Source organism: Lampris incognitus, chromosome 21 (assembly GCF_029633865.1).
Source record: "Lampris incognitus isolate fLamInc1 chromosome 21, fLamInc1.hap2, whole genome shotgun sequence".
Lineage (NCBI taxonomy): Eukaryota > Metazoa > Chordata > Actinopteri > Lampriformes > Lampridae > Lampris > Lampris incognitus.
In genome coordinates, this window is record NC_079231.1 from 10,828,169 (window position 1) to 10,852,785 (window position 24,617).

The 24,617-nt window shown below is 44.9% G+C and overlaps 1 protein-coding gene across 1 annotated transcript; it reads left to right on the top strand.

Moving 5' to 3' along the window:
• Positions 1–3,318: 3,318 nt before the first annotated feature.
• On the top strand, positions 3,319–22,934 carry map3k2 (mitogen-activated protein kinase kinase kinase 2). The gene is made up of 17 exons (XM_056301334.1): positions 3,319–3,629; positions 4,658–4,730; positions 5,422–5,540; positions 5,991–6,031; positions 6,121–6,220; positions 7,850–7,963; positions 8,491–8,587; positions 9,609–9,739; positions 10,840–10,919; positions 11,127–11,191; positions 11,393–11,485; positions 12,180–12,413; positions 12,981–13,129; positions 13,704–13,835; positions 15,526–15,655; positions 15,965–16,142; positions 16,793–22,934. Exons 2-17 carry the CDS (start codon positions 4,676–4,678, stop codon positions 17,010–17,012), a joined length of 1,938 nt encoding a protein of 645 aa, XP_056157309.1. The 5' UTR covers positions 3,319–3,629; positions 4,658–4,675; the 3' UTR covers positions 17,013–22,934.
• Positions 22,935–24,617: the final 1,683 nt, after the last annotated feature.

Sequence of the window (24,617 nt, forward strand, 5' to 3'; positions counted from 1 at the left end):
AAGAGAGATTGTTGTGTGGACTTCAGGGAGGAGTGAAAACAGGCACTGGGTGGTAGTGAAGAGTTGCTGGATGGCTGGGCAACCACTGCAGAAATACCAAAGAAGGTTGAATCAGTTCATTTGGACACAACGTTTATTGAGAGAAACGTTTCATCACTCATCGACGTGACCTCTTCAGTCTCAACTGACTGCAGATACCTCCACCCTTATAAACAATACAGTTGCATAACGACTGAAACCAATGATCAGTTTCATACACAAATAGGCATGACCATTAACTAAAGTTATAGTGGCCATGTGTGCTATTCACAGAGGATTTAGAAATGTTTGCAATCACAGCATTGTAAGATGAAAACTGATGTACTCTTAGCCCCCCCCCCCCCGGTTCAGGGATGGTTGTTCCCTCTTCACATAGATGGCCTGCAGAAATACTGCTGAAACGGTGGTCGTCCGGGTAGCATGGCCTACCAACATGGGATTGCCAGTTCGAAGCCCCATGTTACCCCCAGTTTCAGGAATCAGGAAAGATTTATTGTCATCTCATTCATATACTTGGCTGGGTTTCCCTACAGACACAACTGACCGTGTCTGCGGGTGGGGAGCCGGATGTGGGTATGTGTCCTGGTCGCTGCACTAGCACCTCCGCTGGTCAGTCAGGCACCTGTTGGGGGTGGGGGGGGGGGATAGCGTGGTCCTCCCACGTGCTACGTCCCCCTGGTGAAACGCCTCACTGTCAGGTGAAACGAAGCGACTGGTGACTCCACATGTATCAGAGGAGTTATGTGGTAATCTGCAGACCTCCCCGGATCGGCAGAGGGGGTGCAGCAGAGAGGGGTAATTGGCTGGATATAATTGGGGAGAAAAAGGAGGGAGGAATCCGAAAAAAAAAAGAAATACTGCAGAAACATTGCAGAAATAGTGAGGGAGACAGCTAGGAAGGTACCTGGTGTGTTACCTGTACAGAGGATGGAAGACAAGGAGACCTGGTGATGGAATGAGGAAGTACAGCAAAGCGGTCAGCAATCAAGAAGTGAGATAGTCAGAGATGAAGAGAGTAGACAGGAGTACAAGGAGATGCGGCATAAAGCAAAGAGAGAGGTGGCAAAGGAAAAGGCATATGGTGAGTTGTATGAGAGGTTGGACACTAAGGAAGGACAAAATGACTTGTACCTATTAGCTAGACAGAGGGACGGAGCTGGGAAGGATGTGGAGCATGAAGATATGGGAAAGAGTAATAGAAACTAGGTTAAGGGGAGGGGTGATGATTAGCGAGCAGCAGTATGGTTTCATGCCACAAAGGAGCACCACAGATGTGATGTTTGCTTTGAGAATGTTGATGGAGAAGTATAGAGAAGGCCAGAAGGAGTTGCATTGTGTCTTTGTAGATTTAGAGAAAGCATATGACAGGGTGCCGAGAGAGGAAGTGTGGTATTGTATGAGGAAGGGGGGACTCGGGAGTTGCAGAGAAGTATGTAGGAGTGGTGCAGGATATGTATGAGGGAAGTGGGACAGTGGTGAGGTGTGTGGTTGGAACGACGGATGGGTTCAAGGTGGAGGTGGGATTACATCAAGGATCGGCTCTGAGCCCTTTCTTGTTCGCAATGGTGATAGACAGGTTGACGGATGAGATCAGGCAGGAGTCTCCGTGGACTATGATGTTTGCAAATGACATTGTGATCTGTAGTGAGAATAGGGCGCCGGTTCAGGAGAGCCTGGAGAGGTGGAGGTATGCACTGGAGAGAAGAGGAATGAAAGCCAGTAGGAGCAAGATGGACTACCTATGCGTGAATGAGAGGGAGGACAGTGGAATGGTGAGGATGCAAGGAGTGGAGGTGATGAAGGCGTATGAGTGTAAATACTTGGGGTCAACTGCTCAAAGTAATGGGGAGTGCGGAAGAGAGGTATAGAAAACAGTGTAGGCAGGGTGGAGTGGGTGGAGAAGAGTGTCAGGAGTGATTTGTGACAGAAGGGTACCAGCAAGAGTTAAAGGGAAGGTTTACAAGCTATGTTATATGGTTTGGAGACAGTGGCACTGATGAAAAGACAGGAGGTGGAGCTGGAGGTGGCAGAGTTGAACTAGACTAAAAATTATACTTTTGTACTAACACTATTATTCTTTCGTATTATACAATTATACTTTTAGAATAAGATATTATACTAATATACTATTCTACCAATAAAGTAATAACACTATGCTAGACTGCTAAATCCAATATTTGTAAAGCGTTACCAAGTACAAACTTGGTGCCAACAATCAGTCTCCTTGTAATTTTAAGGGAAAGAAAAGCTGGCACTTTTAACAATATGGACACGTCTTCTTGGTAGGTGGAACTTCTCCTGGATCTCCACCTTGCCATGGTGGAGAAGTTTGCGTGTACCAATGATCCCAAGAGCTATGCCGTCCGAAGGTTGGCTCCTGGTAGGGTCACCCAAGGCAGATAGGTCAAGGGGGATGTTCCAGGCGACGCGCGATCCAACAAAGACCCCAACTGAGGAAATGGCAGAAGATGTCTCCAGGTCACAATGGTAGTGAAGGTGGATGAAGGCTGCAACAGGGGGTGGTCCCCAATCGTCTTGGTTCTCCATGCTATTGGATTCTGACCACCACCTATCACGGATCGTGTGGTGGCAGCAGGCGCATCAGCCTCTCCATGTAAAAAGCTGTCATGCGGGGGCGTCCTCCCATTATGTGGATCCAGGATCAGCCTCTACACCCACCTGAGGATCCAGAGGGACCCAGAGGGAGGACCATCATACGCGATCTCAAGTGACCGCCGATGATGATGAGGTTAAGAATATTCATATCATTCCAGTATACAAATAATCAATAACATTATATTAACAATCTAAACCAGAGTTACTAAATACAATAAGGGGAAAAAAGGGAAATGATAAACAAGTACAACAGGGGAAAAAACAAGGGAACGATAAATAAAGTTATGGGTGGACAAACAAAACCATAAAACTGATTAAACTCAGGGACAGGGAAGGATATAAGGGGCAACACAGCAGCACATTTTAAATGTAATCTAAGATGGTTAATCCCATTCTGATGATGGTTTGGGGTTTGGTTTGGACTAATCCAAAAACACTGCTAACATCTGACATCACAGTGTGTATGTCATTGTCCATACATTAGTCTGACATCACAGACTGCTGTTGTCCATACATTTGTCTGATATCGCAGACCGTATGTCGTTGTCATTCATCTGTCTGACGTCACGGTGTGTGCGTGTTGTTGGACAGCTTGCCTGACCTCACAGAACGTGTGTTGTTGTTGGACAGTTCATGTGACGTCACAGGCCGTGTGTTGCTGTTTCGGGGTTAGTCCGTAACGGGCCAGGTAACGCTCGGTGTAATGTGTAATAAGCCGAACGGGGTCGATTTACTTCGGTACTTTTCAACGCTGTGAATTAGAGGCTGCTCAGCCGAAACGTCGTCGTTTTGTGTTTTTCCGTGTCGGGGACGATTTTGTACGGAAGCCACTCGACTATCGGGGCCTCGCTGCAGTCGCGGCCCCGAGACTCAAGTGAAGTTCGAGCCGGACTACAAACTTATCTCCGCGGTGCCCGGGGCTCCTGTCACCGCCCCTGCGGATGAGGAAGTGAAGAAAAACCTAGCCAACCCAGGCAAGACAAAAGAGACGGAACAGTCTGATGAAATGGGAAAAAAATTAAAGTTCATTTGATTAATCGTTGCCTTTTATTACTTGCTCGGAGTCGCTGCCCGACTAACTAAGCCTTACAGCTAACCCTAGCTAGCATTAGCTTAGGCAGCGTTACTAGCTAACCTTAGGTTATTAACACTAAAGCTAACCACAGCGAGTGTTAGCTTGACAGCTAGCTGCCCCAACGACACACGGAGCTCACGGCCACCTTTACTTTGACCATCGCCTTGTTCAACTTTGACTACACTAGACAATAAAAACAGTTATTATGTTTTGTTTGCATTTCGGGACGCCGCTGGCTTCATAAAACTAAAGCTAGTCGTTCCCACGCCTTTCTGACATAGTTAATGCTAGAAGCTAACGTTTGCTAACCAGCTGGTTTAGTGGAGGAAGCCAGAGTTAAGGTGAATAAGTTGAAATAAACGTCGAAACTCGCTGATAATTTCACAGTGGCTGGTATTATATTAATCTAAATACTGGCTTTGTGATGGCCATGACAATTGGGTTGTAAATTGTTCAGTTAGCTTAGATGGGTTGTAATGGCCTTTTATGTTGAAGATTATTTCAGTGGTTCAACTGAACGTGCCATTCCCTAAATAACGTTGTGATGTTGTGAAATAATGCGTCCCATGCATATAGAGATATATGGACGATGGCGAAGACCCCTATGAGTAACCAACCGTCCAGATAAATGACAAGAGAAGAAGCCATGTTGCTTCACCAGACATGATTTCATTTGCAGAGTCTATGATTCTGAGTGTGCAGACAGAGAAGGGCTTAAGGTATCTAGCTAGTATTGTTTATATCCACATCCTCACAGCAACACAGTATGTTCTTGTTGTCGCAATAGGTGACTGTACAAGAGGGGGGCACTGTCAAATTGCATGTTGTCACTATTTACAAATTAGTAAAATTCACTAGACAACCAGCAGTCATAGGCCATAGCCCATATTCAAATTCAAGTCCTTATATGTATTTATGATGTTATAGGAGAAAGGAATCCCTTTGATGGGAGAATCCTCTTTCCTGGACTCCTGGGTCAATCAACGTGCCAAGATGATGGGTACGTGTGTCATGAGATCATTTGTCTATTTGAAACGAGCGTCCAGCTTAAACCATCCTCTTTTGTCTCTTTGTTACACATGAGTAGATTATCTCATCTACTGAGGCATTTCAGACTTTCTGGTAATTGAGTTTACAATTTTTTACGGTTTAGTGATGACATGTCACCTATTATGTTGTGCTCAGTGACATGAATTCTACATGGGTGTGGAATTTGACTGCCTGAAGTGTAAAGTTTAGAACGTGTTGGAAAAAGTATAGAGAAATTGTCTGTCTGTACTGCGCAGCATGTGACCTATCTGATTTTTATGGCAAAGTTGACCATCCTGTTACTTGCAAAATCTGGGTTAGCCTACACCATACTGATCACTGCCATATCAGGTTATATCATAGAAACCATATCAGGTTTCAATGCTGTGCGGAATTTAAAGTCTGGAAAAAGGATTAAATTTTGACCAAAAAAACAATCAGAACTTTAATTTATGACACAGTAATATTTAGGACTGAGTTTCTCTCACATTGCATTAGAGCCTATCATCCAGTTCATTTTGTGCGTTTTCAGATCAGATGTCTTTATGAACTCCTTTATGTTCTCTCACCTGACAAATATATTTTTCAATGTATTTTATAACATCTTTTGTTTTATCATTTGGAGAGTTAATGAATAAACTTTAACTGTCCGGTTGGTTCAGATGAGCAGGAGGCACTGAATTCAATCATGCAGGACCTGGCCGAACTGCACCGCTCCAGCCGTCCTGCCATGTGCCTGGCAGATCTCAGCAAACCCAAAGCCTCCTCGCCTAAGAACCAGGTGACTTGTCTGATCTTGTAAAGGTTTTTTTTTTTACCTTTCTATGTTTGTTAAGCCACAAAAAAAGCTTCTCACATCTCAAGAAATATACACAGTGAAAATCATTAAATTGCCCCAATCGTTCTTGGTAGATAACAAAATATATAGAAATGCAATTCCAGCACAGTTGTTTAAATATAATAACATGACCAAATGATACACCTATGGGAACCAGTCCTGGAATGGGCACCAGCCTGAACCTCGGTCCACACTAAAATTAGGCTCCCATACGGTTAGCATTCTCAATCTGTGATGGAATTGAAATGGGCAGGGATTGGGGCTGAATTCCATGATTGGAACCAGTCCATTATCTTTTGACCTCAACATTCATTAGATAAGGTATTCAAACTATATTTGTGTGACTATGAATGTTCTCCTTCTGTGGTATTGAAAGGATGTCTCTGTCCACAGAATGACGTACGAGTGAAGTTTGAGTTCAAAGGGGAGAAGCGGTAAGGTGTTAATCAAGCACATTTCTTACAGCTTCATTGCAGACCGATAGCAATGGTGTGTCTGACCTCTCCTTTCTCACCCACCACAGGATCTTGCAGTTCCCACGTCCTGTTAAGCTGGATGACCTGAAGGCCAAGGCCAAAGTGGCTTTTGGTCAGGCGATGGACCTTCATTACACCAACAATGAGGTAATGGAGCACACACTATCCTTGGATACTGGTACAAATTCCAAAGCTTGGGATTTTATATCAACTCTATAATGAGCTCAGTTTTGATTAAATAAAAACATTGCATTGTTTCATGGAGGGCCATTTGCTTTTGTCTCCCTCAATAAAGAATACACTTGAGCTTGCACATAACCTGATATCCATGTTGTGGTTTTGTTGTTATTTCCATTGAATAACCTACAAGCCAGATAACAGCAGGATTTGAAAATACAAAATATCCTCTTCATCTCAAATAAGTGTTACAATAAGCATGACTGTATGTCTTCATGCATGCTCAATAATCCAGGTAAGAAAGTCGGTTAGATCAGTTCATCTGGATACGTTTACTGACAGAAACGTTTCATCACTCATCTAAGTGACCTCTTCAAACTGACTGCAGGTATCCCCACCCCTATAAACAATATAGTTGCATAATGACCGAAACCAACGATCAGTGTCATACGCAAATAGGCGTGACCATTAACTAGAGTTTCAATGGCCTTGTGTACTATTCACAGAGGATTTGAGAATGTGTTCAATCACAGCATTGTAAGATGGCGACAGATGTACTCTTAGCCCCCCCCCCCCCCCCCCCCCGGTTCAGGGATGGTGAAGAACCATCTATGTGAAGAGGGAAGGACCATCCCTGAACTGGGGGGGGGGGGGGGGGGTAAGACTACATCTGTCGCCATCTTACAATGTTGTTATTGTAAACAGTCATTATGTAACTGTATTGCTTAGAAGGGTGGGGATACCTGCAATCAGATGAGACTGAAGAGTTTACTTAGGGCCCAGACACACCAAACTTACTAGCGGCAACAAAGGCCGACTGTTGCATCGCCTCATGTCGCCTACTGTCTGGGCCAAAAAATAGCACTTAAAGAACACACTGCAAACTACAGCCAACGGCCAACTAATGTGTACGTTCTGCACTGATTCACTAAGCTGAACAGCCAATCAGAGTGATCTCTCTCTCATCGATGGGCTCTGCCGATTCAACATGCTGAATTGGCCGAAAAGCTGCCGACAGGGGTCTGACTAGTGCCGACGGTGTGGGACACACCGCAAAAACTAGGGTCACAGATGCTTACCAATGGCCCGACATTGGTAAGCATGGTGTGTCAGGGCCCTTAGGTGAGCGATGAAATGTTTGTCAGTAAATGTTGTATCCAGATGAACTGACTCAACTTAATTTGAAGTATGACTGTAAGAAAGCAGATAATGGCTGACAGTTGAGGAAGAGATAGTTTTATCTCTAGCCAACTTCCTGCTGCCTACTTGCATCTCATAAACCTAATCCTGATAAACTGAATTATATGTACCTTCTCTGCAACACATTTAACATATATCAGGAAAAAAAAACCTTGTAAATATCCATTATGTTGGAGCTTTAGGGCAGCTTCATATCAAGCCTGCCTAGTCACATTGTGAACTGCAGTGAGCCGAAATGTGGTTTTGCCAGGCTCTGTCAACTGCAGTGATGTTGGGTTCAAGCCAAACAGTACCAAGACCTGGCTCAATCTCAGCCAGTGTAGACAAGGCATTTCTCTGTTCCTCCACATCTTCCCAACTGTTCTTCACCCTTCCTACTCCTACCCTCCCTGTTTCTAGTTGGTGATCCCGCTGACTACTCAAGATGATCTGGACAAGGCAGTGGAGCTCCTGGACCGGAGCATCCACATGAAGAGCCTGAAGATCCTGCTTGTGCTCCAGATCTCCTCCCAGGTCAGCAGCATCAAGGGAGAAAGTCCTTGTCAAACACGGGGTCCTTTGTTGGGACTGGGAAAAGTATGGAAAATTATTTAGAAAATTTCCCAGGTCTTGAAAAGTTTGTCAATTGAGAGCATGTCTGGAAGATACTTTTTTGACTGTCTTTCTTATATTGTGATACCTGTTATAGATAATCTTGAGTCTGAGTGATATTGCCTCCTTGAAAGTTACATTGCCTAGCTGCAATTAGCACTCAATACATGTTAAATCAGCTAAGATACTCAACCTTGTGCTAGCATGCCTGCTGGCACTGGTCGCTGGTTCTAATATAATTTTGGACCTTTGCTGTATGTCTCTCCCTCTCTCCCTTCACCTGACATCTCCTGTCTTATCTATTAAAGGCTAAGACTGACAAAATTAATATTTTTAACAAGGAAACAGCAACAAAGAGGCTGCTTGTCTCAGTAGTTTACCGCTTGCTCCTGACAAACAGTGCTGTTTCTCAAATGTTAATGGCACATTGTGTCTTGGTTTGCCTCCAGACCTCTTCCTCTAACATGGACCTGTTGCCATCCCATGAAGAGCTGGACAACACAGGGTTCAGGGTCACTGACAAGAAGAGTATGCTGGCCTTGATAGGTAAACCCCATCTCATTGATGCTCCCCTGGCATAATGCTGTTCATTCATGACATCCTAATATTTTCCAACCTTACACCCAGTGCCTGCTGGGAATGGCTCTGACCCTGAATCTGATAAAGAGGTTAAAGAAAGAGATCAATAGATTTTATTTCTCAATTACGAGATGCTTGTAGATTATGCCGCATAACAGGTCAGAAAACAGTACATTAACATCTACATTTCATATGTAAGGTATTTCATCTGTGTAATGGAGTGAAATCATTTTTGTTTAATGACCTTCATTTATGGTTTGTGAGTTCTAGAAAATTATGGAGTTTTCCAAAATGAGATTTTCACCATTTGAAAATGGCGACTGTTACCTCCGGCTTGGTCGGGCGTCCCTATAGACACAATTGGCCGTGTCTGCGGGTGGGAAGCCGGATGTGGGTATGTGTCCTGGTCGCTGCTCTAGCGCCTCCTCTGGTCGGTCGGGGTGCCTGTTCGGGGGGTATGGGGAACTGGGGGGAATAGCTCGGTCCTCCCATCACTGGTGAAACTCCTCACTGTCAGGTGTAAAGAAGTTGCTGGCGACTCCACATGTATGGGAGGAGGCATGTGGTAGTCTGCAGCCCTCCCCAAATCAGCAGAGGGGGTGGAGCAGCGACTGGGACGTCTCGGAAAATAGGGTAATTATCTAAGTACATACAATTGAGGAGAAAAAGGGAGGGGGGCAACATTTTTTATTACAAAATTAGAGTCATCGACTCAGACAGTGACATCTATTCAAGGATAACAGGTAAGTTTAGTTTCTGCTCAAAACGAAATTACTTTTACAGGCATTATCAGAGTTTAGAGACGCTGAATGATGGACTTTTCTCTCAAATGGAGATATAGCGTTTTGTAAAAGGAGTCTTCCTCCGCTGCCGCTGCAGGCAGACGCTTTACCGATCAATGAGGCAATGAGTAATTTGATACCTGTGTCAATAATAAAAAGCCTCTCACTTGCCTGCCATCCCCCCACTCCTACCTTTACCTTCCCAGGTTCCCATTCCACGGACCGTAGCTCCCCTCCCCCCGGTTACATTCCTGATGCCCTCCAGCAGGTGGCGAGGAACGGCTCCTTCACCAGCATCAACAGCGAGGGAGAATTCATTCCTGAGAGCATGGACCAGGTACGTTCACCCACCTGAGAGCATGGACCAGGTATGTTCAGCCACCTGTGTCGTGTGGATGCACAAGGGGTAGAATTGAAAGGATTACATGAGCCAAGAAAAGATTAGATGAAGTGGTGGGTGTGTTGACACCAGAAGTTAGCAGGCTGATAGCAGACAGAAAATGCAGAATGCTATTTGTTGAATATTTCTATGATCTCTCTCTTTCTAATGCGTTGTTTCTTCTTCTCTTTCTCATACTCTGTTTCCTTCTGTGTTTTGAAGTGTGTGTGAGCGATTCCCGTTAAGGATGTACTGAATTGTCATTTCTTTGAGTATCTGACTCTTTTTTTTTTGCCTGCTGATGACTTCTGTGGGCCCCAGAGAATTAAACGCCTGCCCAATTGGCTTCCCAGTGGCATGGTGGTCTGTTCCGTTGCCTACCAACACGGGGATCGCCGGTTCGAATCCCCAGTGTTACCTCCGGCTTGGTCAGGTGTCCCTACAGACACAATTGGCCATGTCTGCGGGTGGGAAGCCGGATGTGGGTATGTGTCCTGGTTTCTGCACTAGCGCCTCCTCTGGTCGGCTAGGGTGCCTGTTCAGGGGGGAGGGGGAACTGAGGGGAATAGCATGATCCTCCCATGCGCTACGTCCCCCTGGTGAAACTCCTGTCAGGTGAAAAGAAGCGGCTGGCGACTCCACACGTATTGTAGGCATGTGGTAGTCTGCAGACCTCCCCCGGATCGACAGAGGGGGTGGAGCTGCAACCGGGATGGCTCGGTAGAGTCGGGTAATTGGGGAGAAAAGGGGGGGAGTCCCCCCCAAAAAAAACCTGCCTGATTGAAACATAGCCCTGAACGCCTCCTGGTAAACTTGCCAAAGCAGAGGCCCTCAGGTTCATACATGCAGGGCTTTGTGCCTCTGTTTAAGCCATTAAACGTGAAGGCTGATCTGTTATGTGTCATCTACTCTGGCTGGGGAGTTTTGGCCACTAGCAGCCACTGTGACAGGTGGGCTAAAAGATAGCTTCATGTCTAAAGAATGAAAGATCGAGACTGTGAGGGATCTAAAGTATGTATCCCTCATCCTGACATTCTCTTCTTGTATTTTTTCTCCAGATGCTGGACCCACTGTCAATGAGCAGTCCTGAGAACTCTGCATCTGGAAGCTGTCCCTCTTTAGACAGCCCACTGGACAGGTTAGGACCTCCATGTGCAGAGAAAAGCCACCACATGCTGTGATTGAATGATTAATCAAGATTAATTAAGAGACCTCAATTGTATATAGAGGTTGAATCCAAGCCCTGAATAAATGAGGGTTAAATTCTGTGTGAGAGATTTCAACCTCCTCATTTAATTTTATTCTTGTTCCATTTACATTGTTACTTTGTGTTTGTTTGACACAGTGACTACCCCAAGTCCAGAATGCCAAGGGCACAGAGCTACCCAGACAACCACCAAGACTTTCCAGGTAGTGTGTGTGTGTGCGCACATTCATGTGGCTGCAAACCCCATGCATTTTTGACTTGGTATGGTTTTTTTTTCTTCTCTTTTGTATATCCTGTGTGTGGTCATGTGACTATAATTTCAATGTCTAACGTGTTTACTCTTAACTTTCCTGAACTACCCCTACACACACACACACACACACACACACACACATATCCTTCAGAGTACGACATCCCAGTGTTTGAGAAGTCAGGGAAGGGCGGGACTTATCCTCGGCGATATGGCATCCCGTTTGGCCTACAGGACTACAGTGACGGTGAGTCAGTGTGTAGAGGCACTTGCATGAGCTTAGATATGAATTGCACATAGCATTGTTGAGTTGATTTTGAGTCATCTTGGTCATTTATCAAGTGAAAATACCAAACACTTGTTGGTTACAGCTTCACAAATGCTAATATGTATTTGTCTTTATACATACTCAGTAATTCCAGGTTAGGAAAAAACAGAAAGTTGAATCAGTTCATCTGGACACATTTAGTGGGAGAAACGTTTCATCACTCATCCAAGTGACCTCTTCAGACTGATGAGGTCTCTTGGATGAGTGATGAAACGTAACCAAATATTATCCAAGTGACCTCTTCAGACTGGAGAGGTCACTTGGATAATATATGGTTCTTTCTCCAAGTCATATGATTATGAAATGAATACTTAAGGGCCATTTTGGCTGCTAGTCAGATGAAGTAAACAATTTTAAGACATCATTTTGGGCTCTGGGAACTTGTAATGGGCATAGCTGTCACTCACCTCTGACCTTCCTATGGAGGGTGGTCCAAAAACCAACCAAAAAAAAAATCTCCTTGTTGGATTAGTATAGTCCTTAAAACATGCAGCTCAAAAATAGCTAACAAAACAGACCATGTGTTATATTTAGGTCTCAAGAACTGTTCATTCCTTGATTCAAGCTCATTTTCCCTCCATACCCTCCACTCTCTTCATCCCCTCCATGGCAGGGAGGAAGACCTTCCCCCGGGCCCGGCGGACCCAGGTCCACGGCTTCCGGTCCCCAGTCAACTTCAGCCCCACAGAGCAGTCTCCCAGCACCAGCAGTGGCAGCAGTGTCTTCACCCCCGACCTGGAAGAGGCTCCGGGGCCCGCTAGGCGACCGAGGCGGGGCAGCGACATCGAGCCCAATCCAGCCCCAACGCCCACCCTCTCCGTCATGGATATTAGTCCCCCCAGCCGCTGTGAGTACCAAGTGGGCCATGTACTCATTAGAAAGAGAGCCTTTTTCATTTGCAAAACACAATCAATCATTCAGAATTTATTTATATAGTGCATGTTATTCATAGTGGGGCGGCACGGTGGTGCAGTGGTTAGCACGGTTGCCTCACAGCAAGAAGGTCCTTGATACTACTTATATATATATATATTATACACACACACACACACACACACACACTGTACAGCACTCTCATTATCCTGCTTAAGTGTAAATGCTGATAAAAATGTTTTAACTTAAATTCAGGCGAATTAGATTCCTAATCCTTGATGCCTGCTTTGACAGATTGTTTTCCTGTATTAAAACGAACATCAGTTTACTGAAGAGTTGTTTACATAATGTTTATGTATCACATGATACAATCAGTCATATTTATGAAAATCCAGTATAACTAAGACAAGGCGACTGTTGCAGTAAAATTCATATTCATCAGCCAGAGGTAGGACTGTTGAAGGGGGGGTTATTTGCTGGTGGTGAGATTTGTATTTGATGTCTCATATAATTTTGAATTTCTTCCAATCTGTGTGTCCAGCCCCACGTGCCCCCACCAACTGGCGACTGGGTAAGCTTTTGGGCCAGGGGGCATTTGGACGAGTTTTCCTCTGCTATGATGCAGACACAGGGAGGGAGCTGGCTGTTAAACAGGTTCAGTTTGACCCCGAGAGCCCTGAGACCAGCAAGGTGAGAGACCTCGGGTCATTTTCATTTGTGGGGTATAAACATTTCTGATAGCCACGATGTGACGTTACCTTCCCATGTATTCAATCCAAAGCAGGAAGTTATCTTAGTTCTCTGTGTCTCTCCTTCTGACAGATGCAGCAAAATGTTTGTCTGTCCTGAGAGTGGTGATGCACCATTGAAAAGCAGGTGTAAAACCTGGGGGAGAATTTATGGGATAGTTTTTCATATGGTGTCGTTTCAAAGCTGATTGGCATGAAACTATTGAATTTCTTTACAGATGGGCATAGTTAATTTACTTACTGATGCCCCACGGCCATTTCACAGTATTTCCCGTATTCTTTATCGGCAGTGATATGACCTAGATAGCAGTCATATTGCACAGCTATAATTTGCATACATGATACTGAACACTGTTTATATTGAAAGTCAGACTGAACATCAAATCTTGTTAAGAAGTGTTGGGCTGGAGACAGTTTGAAATTTTTTGATGGAATGTGTGTGGCAGCCATTAGTTCATCTCTATTTAAATTCCAAACCGTAGGAAATGCCATTTGTTTGTTTTGTTCTGGTTTAGGAGGTGAGCGCCCTGGAGTGTGAGATCCAGCTGCTGAAGAACCTGTGCCATGAGCGTATCGTCCAGTACTACGGCTGTCTGAGGGACTCCATGGAGCGGACACTCTCCATCTTCATGGAGTATATGCCTGGCGTGAGTCCTGCTCACAGACATACAGAACACGAGGTTTCATTTGTACAGATCATACTGAGGCAGCCCACTCAGTTAATAAACTGACTGAAATGATACATAATTTTTTTCCACTTCAATTTGCCAGGCTGTCACTCAGACGTGACGTTTGTTCTTCAGACACAAAGGTTTAATGTCAAGCAAGGATATATGTCTGCCAGCCTTTCCATCCGCTGCAGCTGCTACTACTACTACTTTCGGCTGCTCCCGTTAGGGGTCGCCACAGCAGATCATCCGTTTCCATTTCTTCCTGTCTTCTGCGTACATGCTTTCCCCCTCTCCCTCTCCTTCGCCCAATAGTAGCATAGTTTCCACCGACACCCTGCTGGTTAACAGTACCGGTGGGGGTCGTTGGTAACCCGGGCCTCGACCGATCCGGTATGTAAGTCTCATTTATGATCCGCATATTTGATTTGGCAAAGATTTTACGCCGGGTGCCCTTCCTGACGCAACCCTCCCCATTTGTCCGGGCTTGGGACCGGCACTAAGGATGCACTGGCTTGTGCATCCTCAGTGGCTGGGTTCATCAGCTGCAGCTGCAATATGGCAATATATACTGAGAGAAATTGGGTTTCCGAGTCGAGTACATATTGAATTTATTTTTTTGTAGAATTTTGCTGATAGCTTGGGGCATGTGCAGTCAGCACTAATGGGTAATATAGTCCGTTGAAGCAATAAAATCCTCACTTCATAAGATATTGATGGAGAAATTGGTGTTATGCCCAGTTTCCCATAGTGCCTACACATACCAGAAAAGATTGCGTGGGGGCGTCCAGGTGGCGTGGTAGTCTATACCATTGCCTACTAACACAGGTATCGGCGGTTCGAATCCCCGTGTTACCTCCGGCTTGGTCGGGGTCCCTACAGTCACAATTTGCCGTGTTTGTGGGTGGGTATGTGTCCTGGTCGCTGCACTAGCACCTCCTCTGGTCAGTCGAGGCACCGTTCGGCTGGGAGGGGGAACTGGGGGGAATAGCGTGATCCTCCCATGCGCTACGTCCCGCTGGTGAAACTTCTCACTGTCAGGTGAAAAGAAGCGGCTGGTAACCCCACATGTATCAGAGGAGGCATGTGGTAGTCTGCAGTCCTCCCCAGATCGGCGGGGGGGGCAGCAACCACGACAGCTCGGAAGAGTGGGGTAATTGGCCAAGTACAACTGACAATTGGGGAGAAAAAAAGGGGGTGAAATCCAAAAAAGATTGCGCGCAAGCTTCTGTATCGTCATGTATTAAATCCTCTGCTTTAATGTTGTGGGACGTCATCGCCGCTGTTGGAAACAAAGCTTAGCTGAGGGAATAAGGATGTGATTTTGAATGGCACCTTCAGAGTAGAGTGGAGATAAGAAACCCAAGCTACACTAAGCTATTGATTTTCTATCTGCCAGATGACGTCATGATGTGTCCACTTGGCGGACAGAAAAAAAAATCAAATTTTCACTGCTGGCCCAGAGGTACAGGAACAACCACAGGTGTTTTTCATACGCCATCCCTGTTGCAGATGGATAGAGATTATACGGCTGAAAACTGTCAATTTTCCCCTTTAAGCTCAATTTGTTCCACTCCTGAAAAATTACAAACATGATTCTTTGTTGCTCAATGGGTAGACAATGGCGCTAACACTGCCAGGGTTGGGGGGGTCCAATTGTGGTTTTCAGGGCTCAATCAAGGACCAGCTGAAATCGTACGGGGCACTGACGGAAAATGTGACGCGCCGCTACACCCGTCAGATCCTGGAGGGTGTGTCCTACCTGCACAGTAACATGATTGTCCACAGAGACATCAAAGGTAGGTGGAGGCAGGGTGAAGGAACACTCACATACTTGATGGTACATCTTAAAATCTAATGGAGGTCAAAGGTCAGCACCACAGTACCCTGACTACAGATTGTAATTGTAACCTCTGTCCATCACAATATGAAATAACAGAGCAGTCAGAAATTAAATTAGAGCCAAGATGAAAGGTAATTTTTAGAGTCAGTTGTGGAGGGAGATACAGTTAAAGCAGCTTGTGCTACGTTCCGTAGAATCTAATGAGCAGAAAATTAAAATTCACCATTTTAACTTTGACATGACAGTTATCCTCCTCTTTTTCAAGGAGCCAACATATTACGGGACTCTGTGGGCAACGTGAAACTGGGGGACTTTGGGGCCAGCCGACGACTGCAGACCATCTGCCTTTCAGGAACGGGCATCAAGTCTGTGACCGGCACCCCCTACTGGATGAGTCCGGAAGTGATCAGTGGAGAGGGTTACGGCAGAAAGGCTGACATCTGGTAAGGCTTGAACATCATTAAACCAACACACACATCAGCACAAACATGCCAGCAGTGGTCCAAGCCGTAATTCAGATATCTGAAAGACTGAGGGGGAGATGAAGATGTACATCCTAGTGGGATTTGATCTCAAGCTAGCGGGGCTACATGTGACCTAAAGGATGACAGATATACCCACTCTATCTGTGGGCACCAGTCTCCTCATTCCTCATCATCATTTCTTCTCCTTTCGATGGGTGAGAAGGAAGGTGTTTAATTTGTCCTGTATGGAATTTCAGCTGTCATAGCAACAAAGAATTACTGACACAATAAAAAAAAATAATTATGAAGGTCTTTGATAGAAGATCTATTTCCCCTCTTGTAAAATCCCCCCAGTTAATGTTACTTAACATTACAGACATCACTGTCCTGCCCCCACAACCACCTTGTATACATTTAGATGCGCATGATTAGCAATAACAGTAGAATTTCTGTTTACCTGCCTGTATGTAATATTAATAAAATGTTTGCACAACTCTCGTCCCACACATTAGACCCATGTTTATGTTGACACAAGCTGAGTCTTTTGAAAGGTAAATTTGACTTTAGTTGAAGTATACAACCGATGTTTTGCCTTGTCTGTTGAAGTTGGTGCTGTTTCTCACCCACAGGAGCGTAGGCTGCACCGTGGTGGAGATGCTGACCCAACGCCCCCCCTGGGCAGAGTTTGAGGCCATGGCAGCCATCTTTAAGATTGCTACCCAGCCAACGAACCCAGTGCTGCCCGCTCACGTTTCAGATCACTGCCGAGAATTCCTCAAGCGAATCTTTGTGGAGACCAAACAGCGGCCGTCCGCCGATGAGCTACTGAGGCACATATTTGTACATTAGCCTGATCCCCCTGACTCTTGACCCCGCCTCCTGCTGAACTGCCAGACATGGCCTTACCTGATAGGGTTTCCCCGCCTCTGACCTCACACCCTTCAGTTAAATGCAGGAACCCCGTTGGACCAGAGAGGACTAGATGGGAAGATTTAGCGTTCTAAAGAAGGGATGTGCATATGAGGGGGAAGGGGCGGGTACCTGCTCCTCAGTCTCTGTTTTTAGGAGACTGCTATAGGGGCCGTAAATAGTTTTTATTTTCCGCAAAGCTGCACCTTAATTTCACAGATATAAGGGGGTATGCACTTCCCTCTTAAACGATGAAATTTTTTTAAATATGTCTCCTTTTTTTACGTTTGTACATCTTCTCTCCTGTGTTTTGTTTGTTTTGGAGTGGGATGATGTTGGTGTTGTGGACCTTAATGGTGAATGGCTCTGGAGTGGCTCCTCCCACCCCTCCTCTCCCCATTGACCCGACCCCAGAATGTACTCTGCTGCCAAAACCCAGAGCGCTAGGTTTATCCTGGACCCGCTGCTATAGAACCGAACCCTATCAGAATACGCCATACACAACCCCCCCACTCCTAAACACAGTCACGATTCTGCCCTTAACCAGGGTCCCTCTGTGTCACAGCTTCCTGTGCAGTAGGCATTTGATCTGGCTAACTGTGACTGTTAGGTCCTCACCTGTTGATCCACTCTAGCAGTGGATCCCATTTTCTCTGGCTTGTCCTGTCTGTTTACTAAAGTGTCTGTCAGGTTGTCTGTCCTCACTCTGTTTGACTCCTTCACTCTTCATTCTTTGACACGTGCCTTTTGTTTAGTTCTTTTTTCTATTTGGGTTTACGGAACAGAATTTTTGTAAATTTTTCTGAATGGCACAGAACAAGATGGGTGGAGTGGGATCTTTCAGTGTTTGTGCTGCTCCAATTTACTGTACTGCCTTCGCACCGTTTTTGCTCAATTCTAGCTGATCTCAGCTCAGCCCTAAGGTGCATCTCTACCTTCTCTGTAACAGGGATTTATGATCTCTGCCTGGTCCTGAATCAGCTCAGGCATCTTGATACCAGGGCAGAACCTAACACCACCCACCAGCCAAATACTGCACAGTGTTTTGGTTGGTCTGTCTTGACCAGTCACATTAGCAGGTAATCGCCGTCATTAAGATTTGTATTCTATATTAGAAATTCAATTGGCTTTTAGAGTTTTGAATGTCGCTGATGAATTCTGGAAGGCACCTGCCATTGTGGCTGGTCAATGGTAAAAGCTAGTTTTCTGCTTTGCAAAAGAGATTGAATGCCTGAATGTCAGTCAGCCAATTCACCAAAGCAGAACCCCAGGTACTTACACATAGATCGGTGCCTCTTCTAATAGGTGCATTGTGTAATATTTCTTCCTTCCTGAAAGCTAATATGACTTGTAAATGGCAGCAGGTTGTTAGTGGTAGTGGCTTATGACCCCCAATGCCTCTTCAGTTTTCTGGTTTCCACAGAAGCCGGGCAGGTGGAGCGGTTTTGTTGTTTCACAGGCCTCTTGAGGATGCGCATAGCTTTGAGTCTATTTAAAAAAACATTTTTTTATTGTTATTCACATGACTTAACAATAGAGGTCAGCGCTTAGGTAGACAGTAGACATTACACAGTGCACCTTTAACCTCTTGCTCGCGGGACATTCTTTAGCTGAGGATCTACTTTTCAAGTGAACCTCTCCCCTCTATGCTCCTTTAAGTGTTCATTGACTGGATTGGTCAAAGCAGGCGTACACCTGGTGACATCACCAGCTCTGACATGGCAGATCGCCTGTCAATTTGGTGTACAGAATCAGGAGAGGTGCGTTGTGGGTGGAAATTTACCTTTAGTCAGTGGCCGATAAATATTGTCTGTTTCTGGTGTAGTTTTTCCACTCTCATAGGTAAAGGTGAATTGAATTGACGACTGACTTAAATTCTTTTAGTTACATTTTAAATTTACCCACCCACTGTGGAAGTGGTTAGCCATTAAATCAGATCAAGAAGTTCAGGTATAGAAAAAATAAATGTCTGAAGCAAAAACCAGTTCAAACCCTGATCTTTAGTTGTTTTGTTGTCACGTGACCAGACAGTTTTCAACAGGTCTCAGAGTTGTCTCAGCAGGAGTGTTGGTACTGGTCCTTTAGTCTGTCTATTGGAGCCATATGACTGCCCCAGGAAGAGGAGCACACAGCTGATTGGCCACTGGTCTGGCTGTATGATGCTGTTGTCACCGGCGTTTCATGCTGAGTGGATCTCCTTTGCTTGTTAAGCCTGAAAATAATTTCTTACTTTGTCTAAAGGCTTGTAGAGCTGTTCGCCTGTGAAAGGACAACTCTCATGGGTGAGATCATATGCTGTTCCCATGCAGATCTGGAAAAATACGGAGAAAATAATTTCAGAATACTTTATTCATCCCTGAGGGGAAATGGGAATTTGGTAATGATTTTACAGGTTTTTGGAAGATGTGGGAAATTAGCACAGTCAAGGTTGTATATGTGTGACTTGACGCTTTCTGAGGCTGTTGCGTCAGTTTTATACACGTTGAAAGGAAAGTTGGGAGCTTGTAGAACCAGAGATTCTAGATAACAGTGTCAAACATGACACACGTGCCATATCAGTGTTTTCACCGTCAAACATCCCTTTTTTCCTTCTTCCGGCTTACACCATGGTTTGACTGAGTCGGTACGGTATACAAGCTCACAGCATCGCTGAGCTTTGTTCCTCCCGTCAGGTACGACGTAGCTTGCCATACGCCCAAAGGCAGGGTCGGCACAGTGATGCAGTCACTATCCAAAAAAAAAAAAAAGTCGGTCATTTTGTCACAGTTGCCGCACATACTATCCATGTGGCAGGGTCAGAAGCATTAAGCACTGAAATGACTTGTTATGCTTATGTTTGGTGCAGCATCAGCAGTAATGCAGACGTTGTACCAGACCGTTGTGGTGAAGAGGGAGCTGAGCTGGAAGGCAAAGCTCTCAATTTACCAGCCAATTTTCATTCCAAACCCTCACCTATGGTCATGAACTTTGGGTAGTGACCGAAAGGGTGAGATCGCGGATGCAAGCAGCTGAAATGAGTTCCCTCCATAGGGTGTCTGGGTTCAGCCTTAGAGATAGGGTGAGGAGGTCGTACATCCGGTGGGAGGTCGGAGTAGAGCTTCTGCTCCTTCGCATCAAAAGGAGCCAGTTGAAGTGGTTCAGGCATCTCCTTTGGAGATTTTCTGGGCACGTCCAACTGGGAGGAGACCTTGGGGTAGACCCAGAACTTGCTGGAGGGACTACATGTCCAATCTGGCCTGGGAATGCCTTGGGATCCCCCAGGATGAGCTGGAGGGCGAGGGAGAGGGACATCTGAAGTGCCCCACTTAGCTTGCTGCCACTGCAACCCGACCCTGGAGAAGCAGCCAATGATGAGATGAGATGATTTGTTATGATATCTGCACACAGATGAGACCTTATACCAAAAGACCTCCTACAGCTAGCCCAGTGCTTTACTATGAACATCACCTTGCTATGCAGGCATGTATGCTTGCTTCTGCCCTCGTCACAAGAAGAGATGAGGTTTTAGCTCCAGTGTTCAGTATATCTCAATTCAAATTACAATAGATACTAAAATATTCTGAATTTGTTTTTTGTTTTTTTTGGTCTTTTTTGTCCTTATGGTGCAGCCCTAGGCTGAATGCTGGTGAACTCGTAAGGTAACAGATTTTCTCTATCTCTGAAGTGCGAGAGAGATTCGTTTGGTTGTCTGATAAGGATACCAGCGGGGCCAAGAGTGAGCCAAGTTTATAGCACTTTTGGGAAGAAGTTTGAGAGAACACGCTGTCATTTAGGAGTTTAAACGAGTTTGAACCACCAACCACTTTTGTCAAGTAACGACCCGTTATACTTTGCTGCTCTGAAAATTAACTTTCCTGGTACATGTTAGAGTAGTACGTAATTTTGTAGGTACTGAAAGCAAGCATGTCTCATTGGTACGTTAGTTAGTTTCTCACCCTTACTTCAGCGGACACGCGCCAGACTGATAGATGATAGTTGTTCATGTCTTCACCCTGTATTCCAGGCTGTATATCTGCAAATCTGCTTCAGTAGTTTTTTCGTGAAGGGTCCTTCGGGTTAATCCAGGATGGAGGATTAACTCCAGCCGTTGGTCAAGTGCAGGCAGACTCTGCTTGTGAATTGTGTATTATGGTCTGCCACCAGAGAGATGATAAAATCTGTTTGAGGAACTGTCTCGAGACAAAAACGATTCTTGAATACAGTCAAACTTTTATTGCAATTCATCTCAACCCGTTTGCAGTTTTTGCTGCCACTTGCGTTGAAGAAAATTGTAAGATTCAACCACGGAAACAATCATGATGTCCTGCAGAGGAGGGCGTTTCTGTCGGTGTACAGAACTCCCGTAAAAATCTCTTGTGGACGAGTTAAACTTCCACACAGGCCAGCCAGTCCTGGTTTCCTGAAAAGAAACTTGTTGAGCTCATACAACATGCAGACCGTCACCGTTGTTGTGAATGGCCGTGTTGTCCTGGTCTGCAGCCCTCCCTGTCACACGCCGTCATGATTTTAGCTCGTACGGAGAGATGGGAATCGTTGATAGCACCGTCACACGGATAGTAGGGGTTTGCATTTCGCGGGTATAATCAGGGCCCTGTTTGAAACAAATATCTCCCTCAGTGGCATCGCAGTCATGGCCTCCACCAATTCACGTCAAAATAAAAAGCTCCTGTTGCCTCGCAACAACAAAGAAGAAAAGTTCTCAGAGAGGGACGGAAAGTAAACTGGTCAGCGATTCGGTGTGTGTGGGTGGAGTTGGGAGCGTCAAGTAGTTCCACATATAACCATAATGCCTGCTCAATACAGATGGATACGCTTAAAATCAATGATACGATTAACTGTGCCATGGGCACGGTTTGACCTTAATACGCACTACCAGTATGCACTATTTGAAAGGTACGTTGCTTAGCTTTTTTATTTTATTTCTTTTTTTAATTCACTGATGCTTCCTCGCGATTCCTGTCTGGCTGTCTGTCACGCAGCTCGGCTGAGTGTCGACTGTACGTGTCTTCTGTTAGCAATGATGACCTTTTTTGCACATTTAAGACTTCTTATTTTTACACAGGTTTGTGTGTGTGCGTGCGTGTGTGTCCGTGTTTTGATTTGTGGTTCAGTTGTGATGACTCGTATATGAATGTAATGTTTCATTTTCACCATTAGATGGCCTAATTCACTGCAGTGGATTCAAATCCTTGGTACCTGGAAATGGGACAGTATTTGCCAATAGCAAGCAAGCACCACCTCCCCACCACCCTTTCCTCAGACACACAATAGTTTTACAAGTTTTTTGTGTCTATAGCCACTGCTGCCACTCCTTTTTGTGTATGTGTGTGTGTGAGAGAGAGATTGTGTGCGTGTGTGTGTGTGTGAGGTGCACAAGTGTACTTGTACACGTGCGTACCTTGCAAATTGTGCTCAATGGACTAGGTGCCCAAAATGCCTTGGGCATTTTAACTGTAGGGGACAAAATAAAAACAAAATTACAAAAAAAAAGGTTCTGTACAAATGTATAAAATGAAAAAGTACCCTTTTTAAAAAGAAAAGTACACTTGTATCCCACACGTTTGGTCTCTGTATTGTAAAAGAAGCCATGTTTATAATTCTAATTGGTTTGTGACCAATAAGCCTGTTTATATCAGATCTGTATATCAGTGGTATGCATAATTTTTTTAATATATTTTTTACTTTCTTTTGTTTCTTTTTTTTAATGGGAGATTTTATGCATGGTTGCGTCTTGAGAGACACACCGGTGCCGTTGAAATGGTTGCTGTTTTTGGCAAAACTCTGGATTATTGGAACAGCTGGCGCTCTGTGTTCATAATTATGACAACAATTATGACTATGACAAACAATAAAATATTTATTTCACACTAACGAGTCACTTCTGTGATCTTGGCGGGGTTTTCAACACGGGTCTGAAAAAGTACGGAAAACAAATTCAGTAATTTCCAAAGTAAAACACGAGCTAGCGGGACATCGTTTGGGTAATCAGACTCCATTGTTTAAAGCTATGAAATAACTTTCATCTGCAGGTTAGATAACTCCTAACTAAATGAAAATGTGTAGATGTAGGGGTGTAGATTTAAATTTGTCCAAATAAATTCCCTCATTTTCGCTAGCACGTGAGGTAGCTAGCTCACGTGCTAGCGAAAAGGGCGCTGTTGTCTGTCTTAATACATTCAATCAGACGAGTAGCTATAATGAATTAAATCATATCCATGACAGACGTATCAAACAGTTTGCTCTCTTTATAACATCAATGTTCAATTTACAGTGCGTCTCCCCATGACGTCCTCACTACGGGTACTGAGCGGTATCACAAATAACCAATCCATGACGTCCCCTTTTCCTTGGAAACCAATTTGCAAACAGCTGTCAACAGTGACATTGCACATTTTTTTTCTTACAGTTTTCAAACCTGTATCTTCCCAAACAACTGGTGCTTAGAGACATGTTTCAACATCTGCTACTGTCTACACACTACACGTCACACATACAGTTTCTGCACAGATTACAATGTGATGTAATCACATTCTATCGGGTGATTTTTTTAATCATTTGAGGTCTGGTTGTTTGTTGGTGTGGGTATCATCTGTGTCACAGTGATAGTATGTGTATCCTGGTCCACTGTCCTGTCCTCTCCCCTCTTCGTCTCCTCCAGTGCACAGAGTGACTGTTGGTCCACTGGATCGGTATCTCTTAACAAATGTAGTGTTTCTAGAATAGTGTGCTCCCTTCTGGAGATTCTACAACTACTTGATTCCCTGTTTTACTCACGACTCTGTGGGGTGTCCTATTGAAGGGGGTTGTGAACTTGTTCACTTTTTCCTGATGTACTACAACTAGGGTGACCAGATCCCAACAAACCAAATGTGGGACAAAGAGTATGTTTGTGTGGGACAAGTTACCAATGCTGAGAGGTTGTCTAAAATTTTGATATAATCCATCCATTATCCAAACCGCTTATCCTGCTCTCAGGGTCGTGGATGCTGGAGCCTATCCCAGCAGTTATTGGGTGGCAGGCGGGAAGACACCCTGGACAGCCCAACAGTCCATCGTAGGGCCGACACACACATTCACATCTAGGGACAATTTAGTACGGCCGATTCACCTGACCTACATGTCTTTGGACCGTGGGAGGAAACCACAGCATGCGGAGGAAACCCATCCAGACACGGGGAGAACATGCAAACTCCACACAGAGGATGACCCGGGACGACTCCCAAGGTTGGACTACCCTGGGGCTCAAACCCAGGACCTTCTTGCTGCAAGGCAACCGCGCTAACCACTGCGCCAGGAAACTAAAGCCTCACAGTTCTTGTGGTCTTATGCCATAGTCTGCTTGCACTCCTGTATTCCTTTTTTCTATCCCAATAACTGTTAAAAGTACAGCGCTTCTCATCAAGGCGGAATCTGACTAACCTCTCGATCTGCTCCTTCATATACGGCATCTTTTAGGTGTAACACTGAAATCAGGGTCTCAACAATCTGTGGCTTTTTAGTCTCTGGAGTAACGTCTACCTCACAATATTGAGCTACTGCAAGCAT

What these genes read in the sequence shown, in the direction of transcription:
- map3k2 (XM_056301334.1), top strand. Translation starts at nt 4,676, where the DNA reads ATGGGAGAATCCTCTTTCCTGGACTCCTGGGTCAATCAACGTGCCAAG. An exon ending in GAGTTCAAAGGGGAGAAGCG is followed by an intron (nt 6,032 to 6,120) that starts GTAAGGTGTTAA and finishes CACCCACCACAG; the next exon opens with GATCTTGCAGTTCCCACGTC. An exon ending in TCATGGAGTATATGCCTGGC is followed by an intron (nt 13,836 to 15,525) that starts GTGAGTCCTGCT and finishes TGTGGTTTTCAG; the next exon opens with GGCTCAATCAAGGACCAGCT.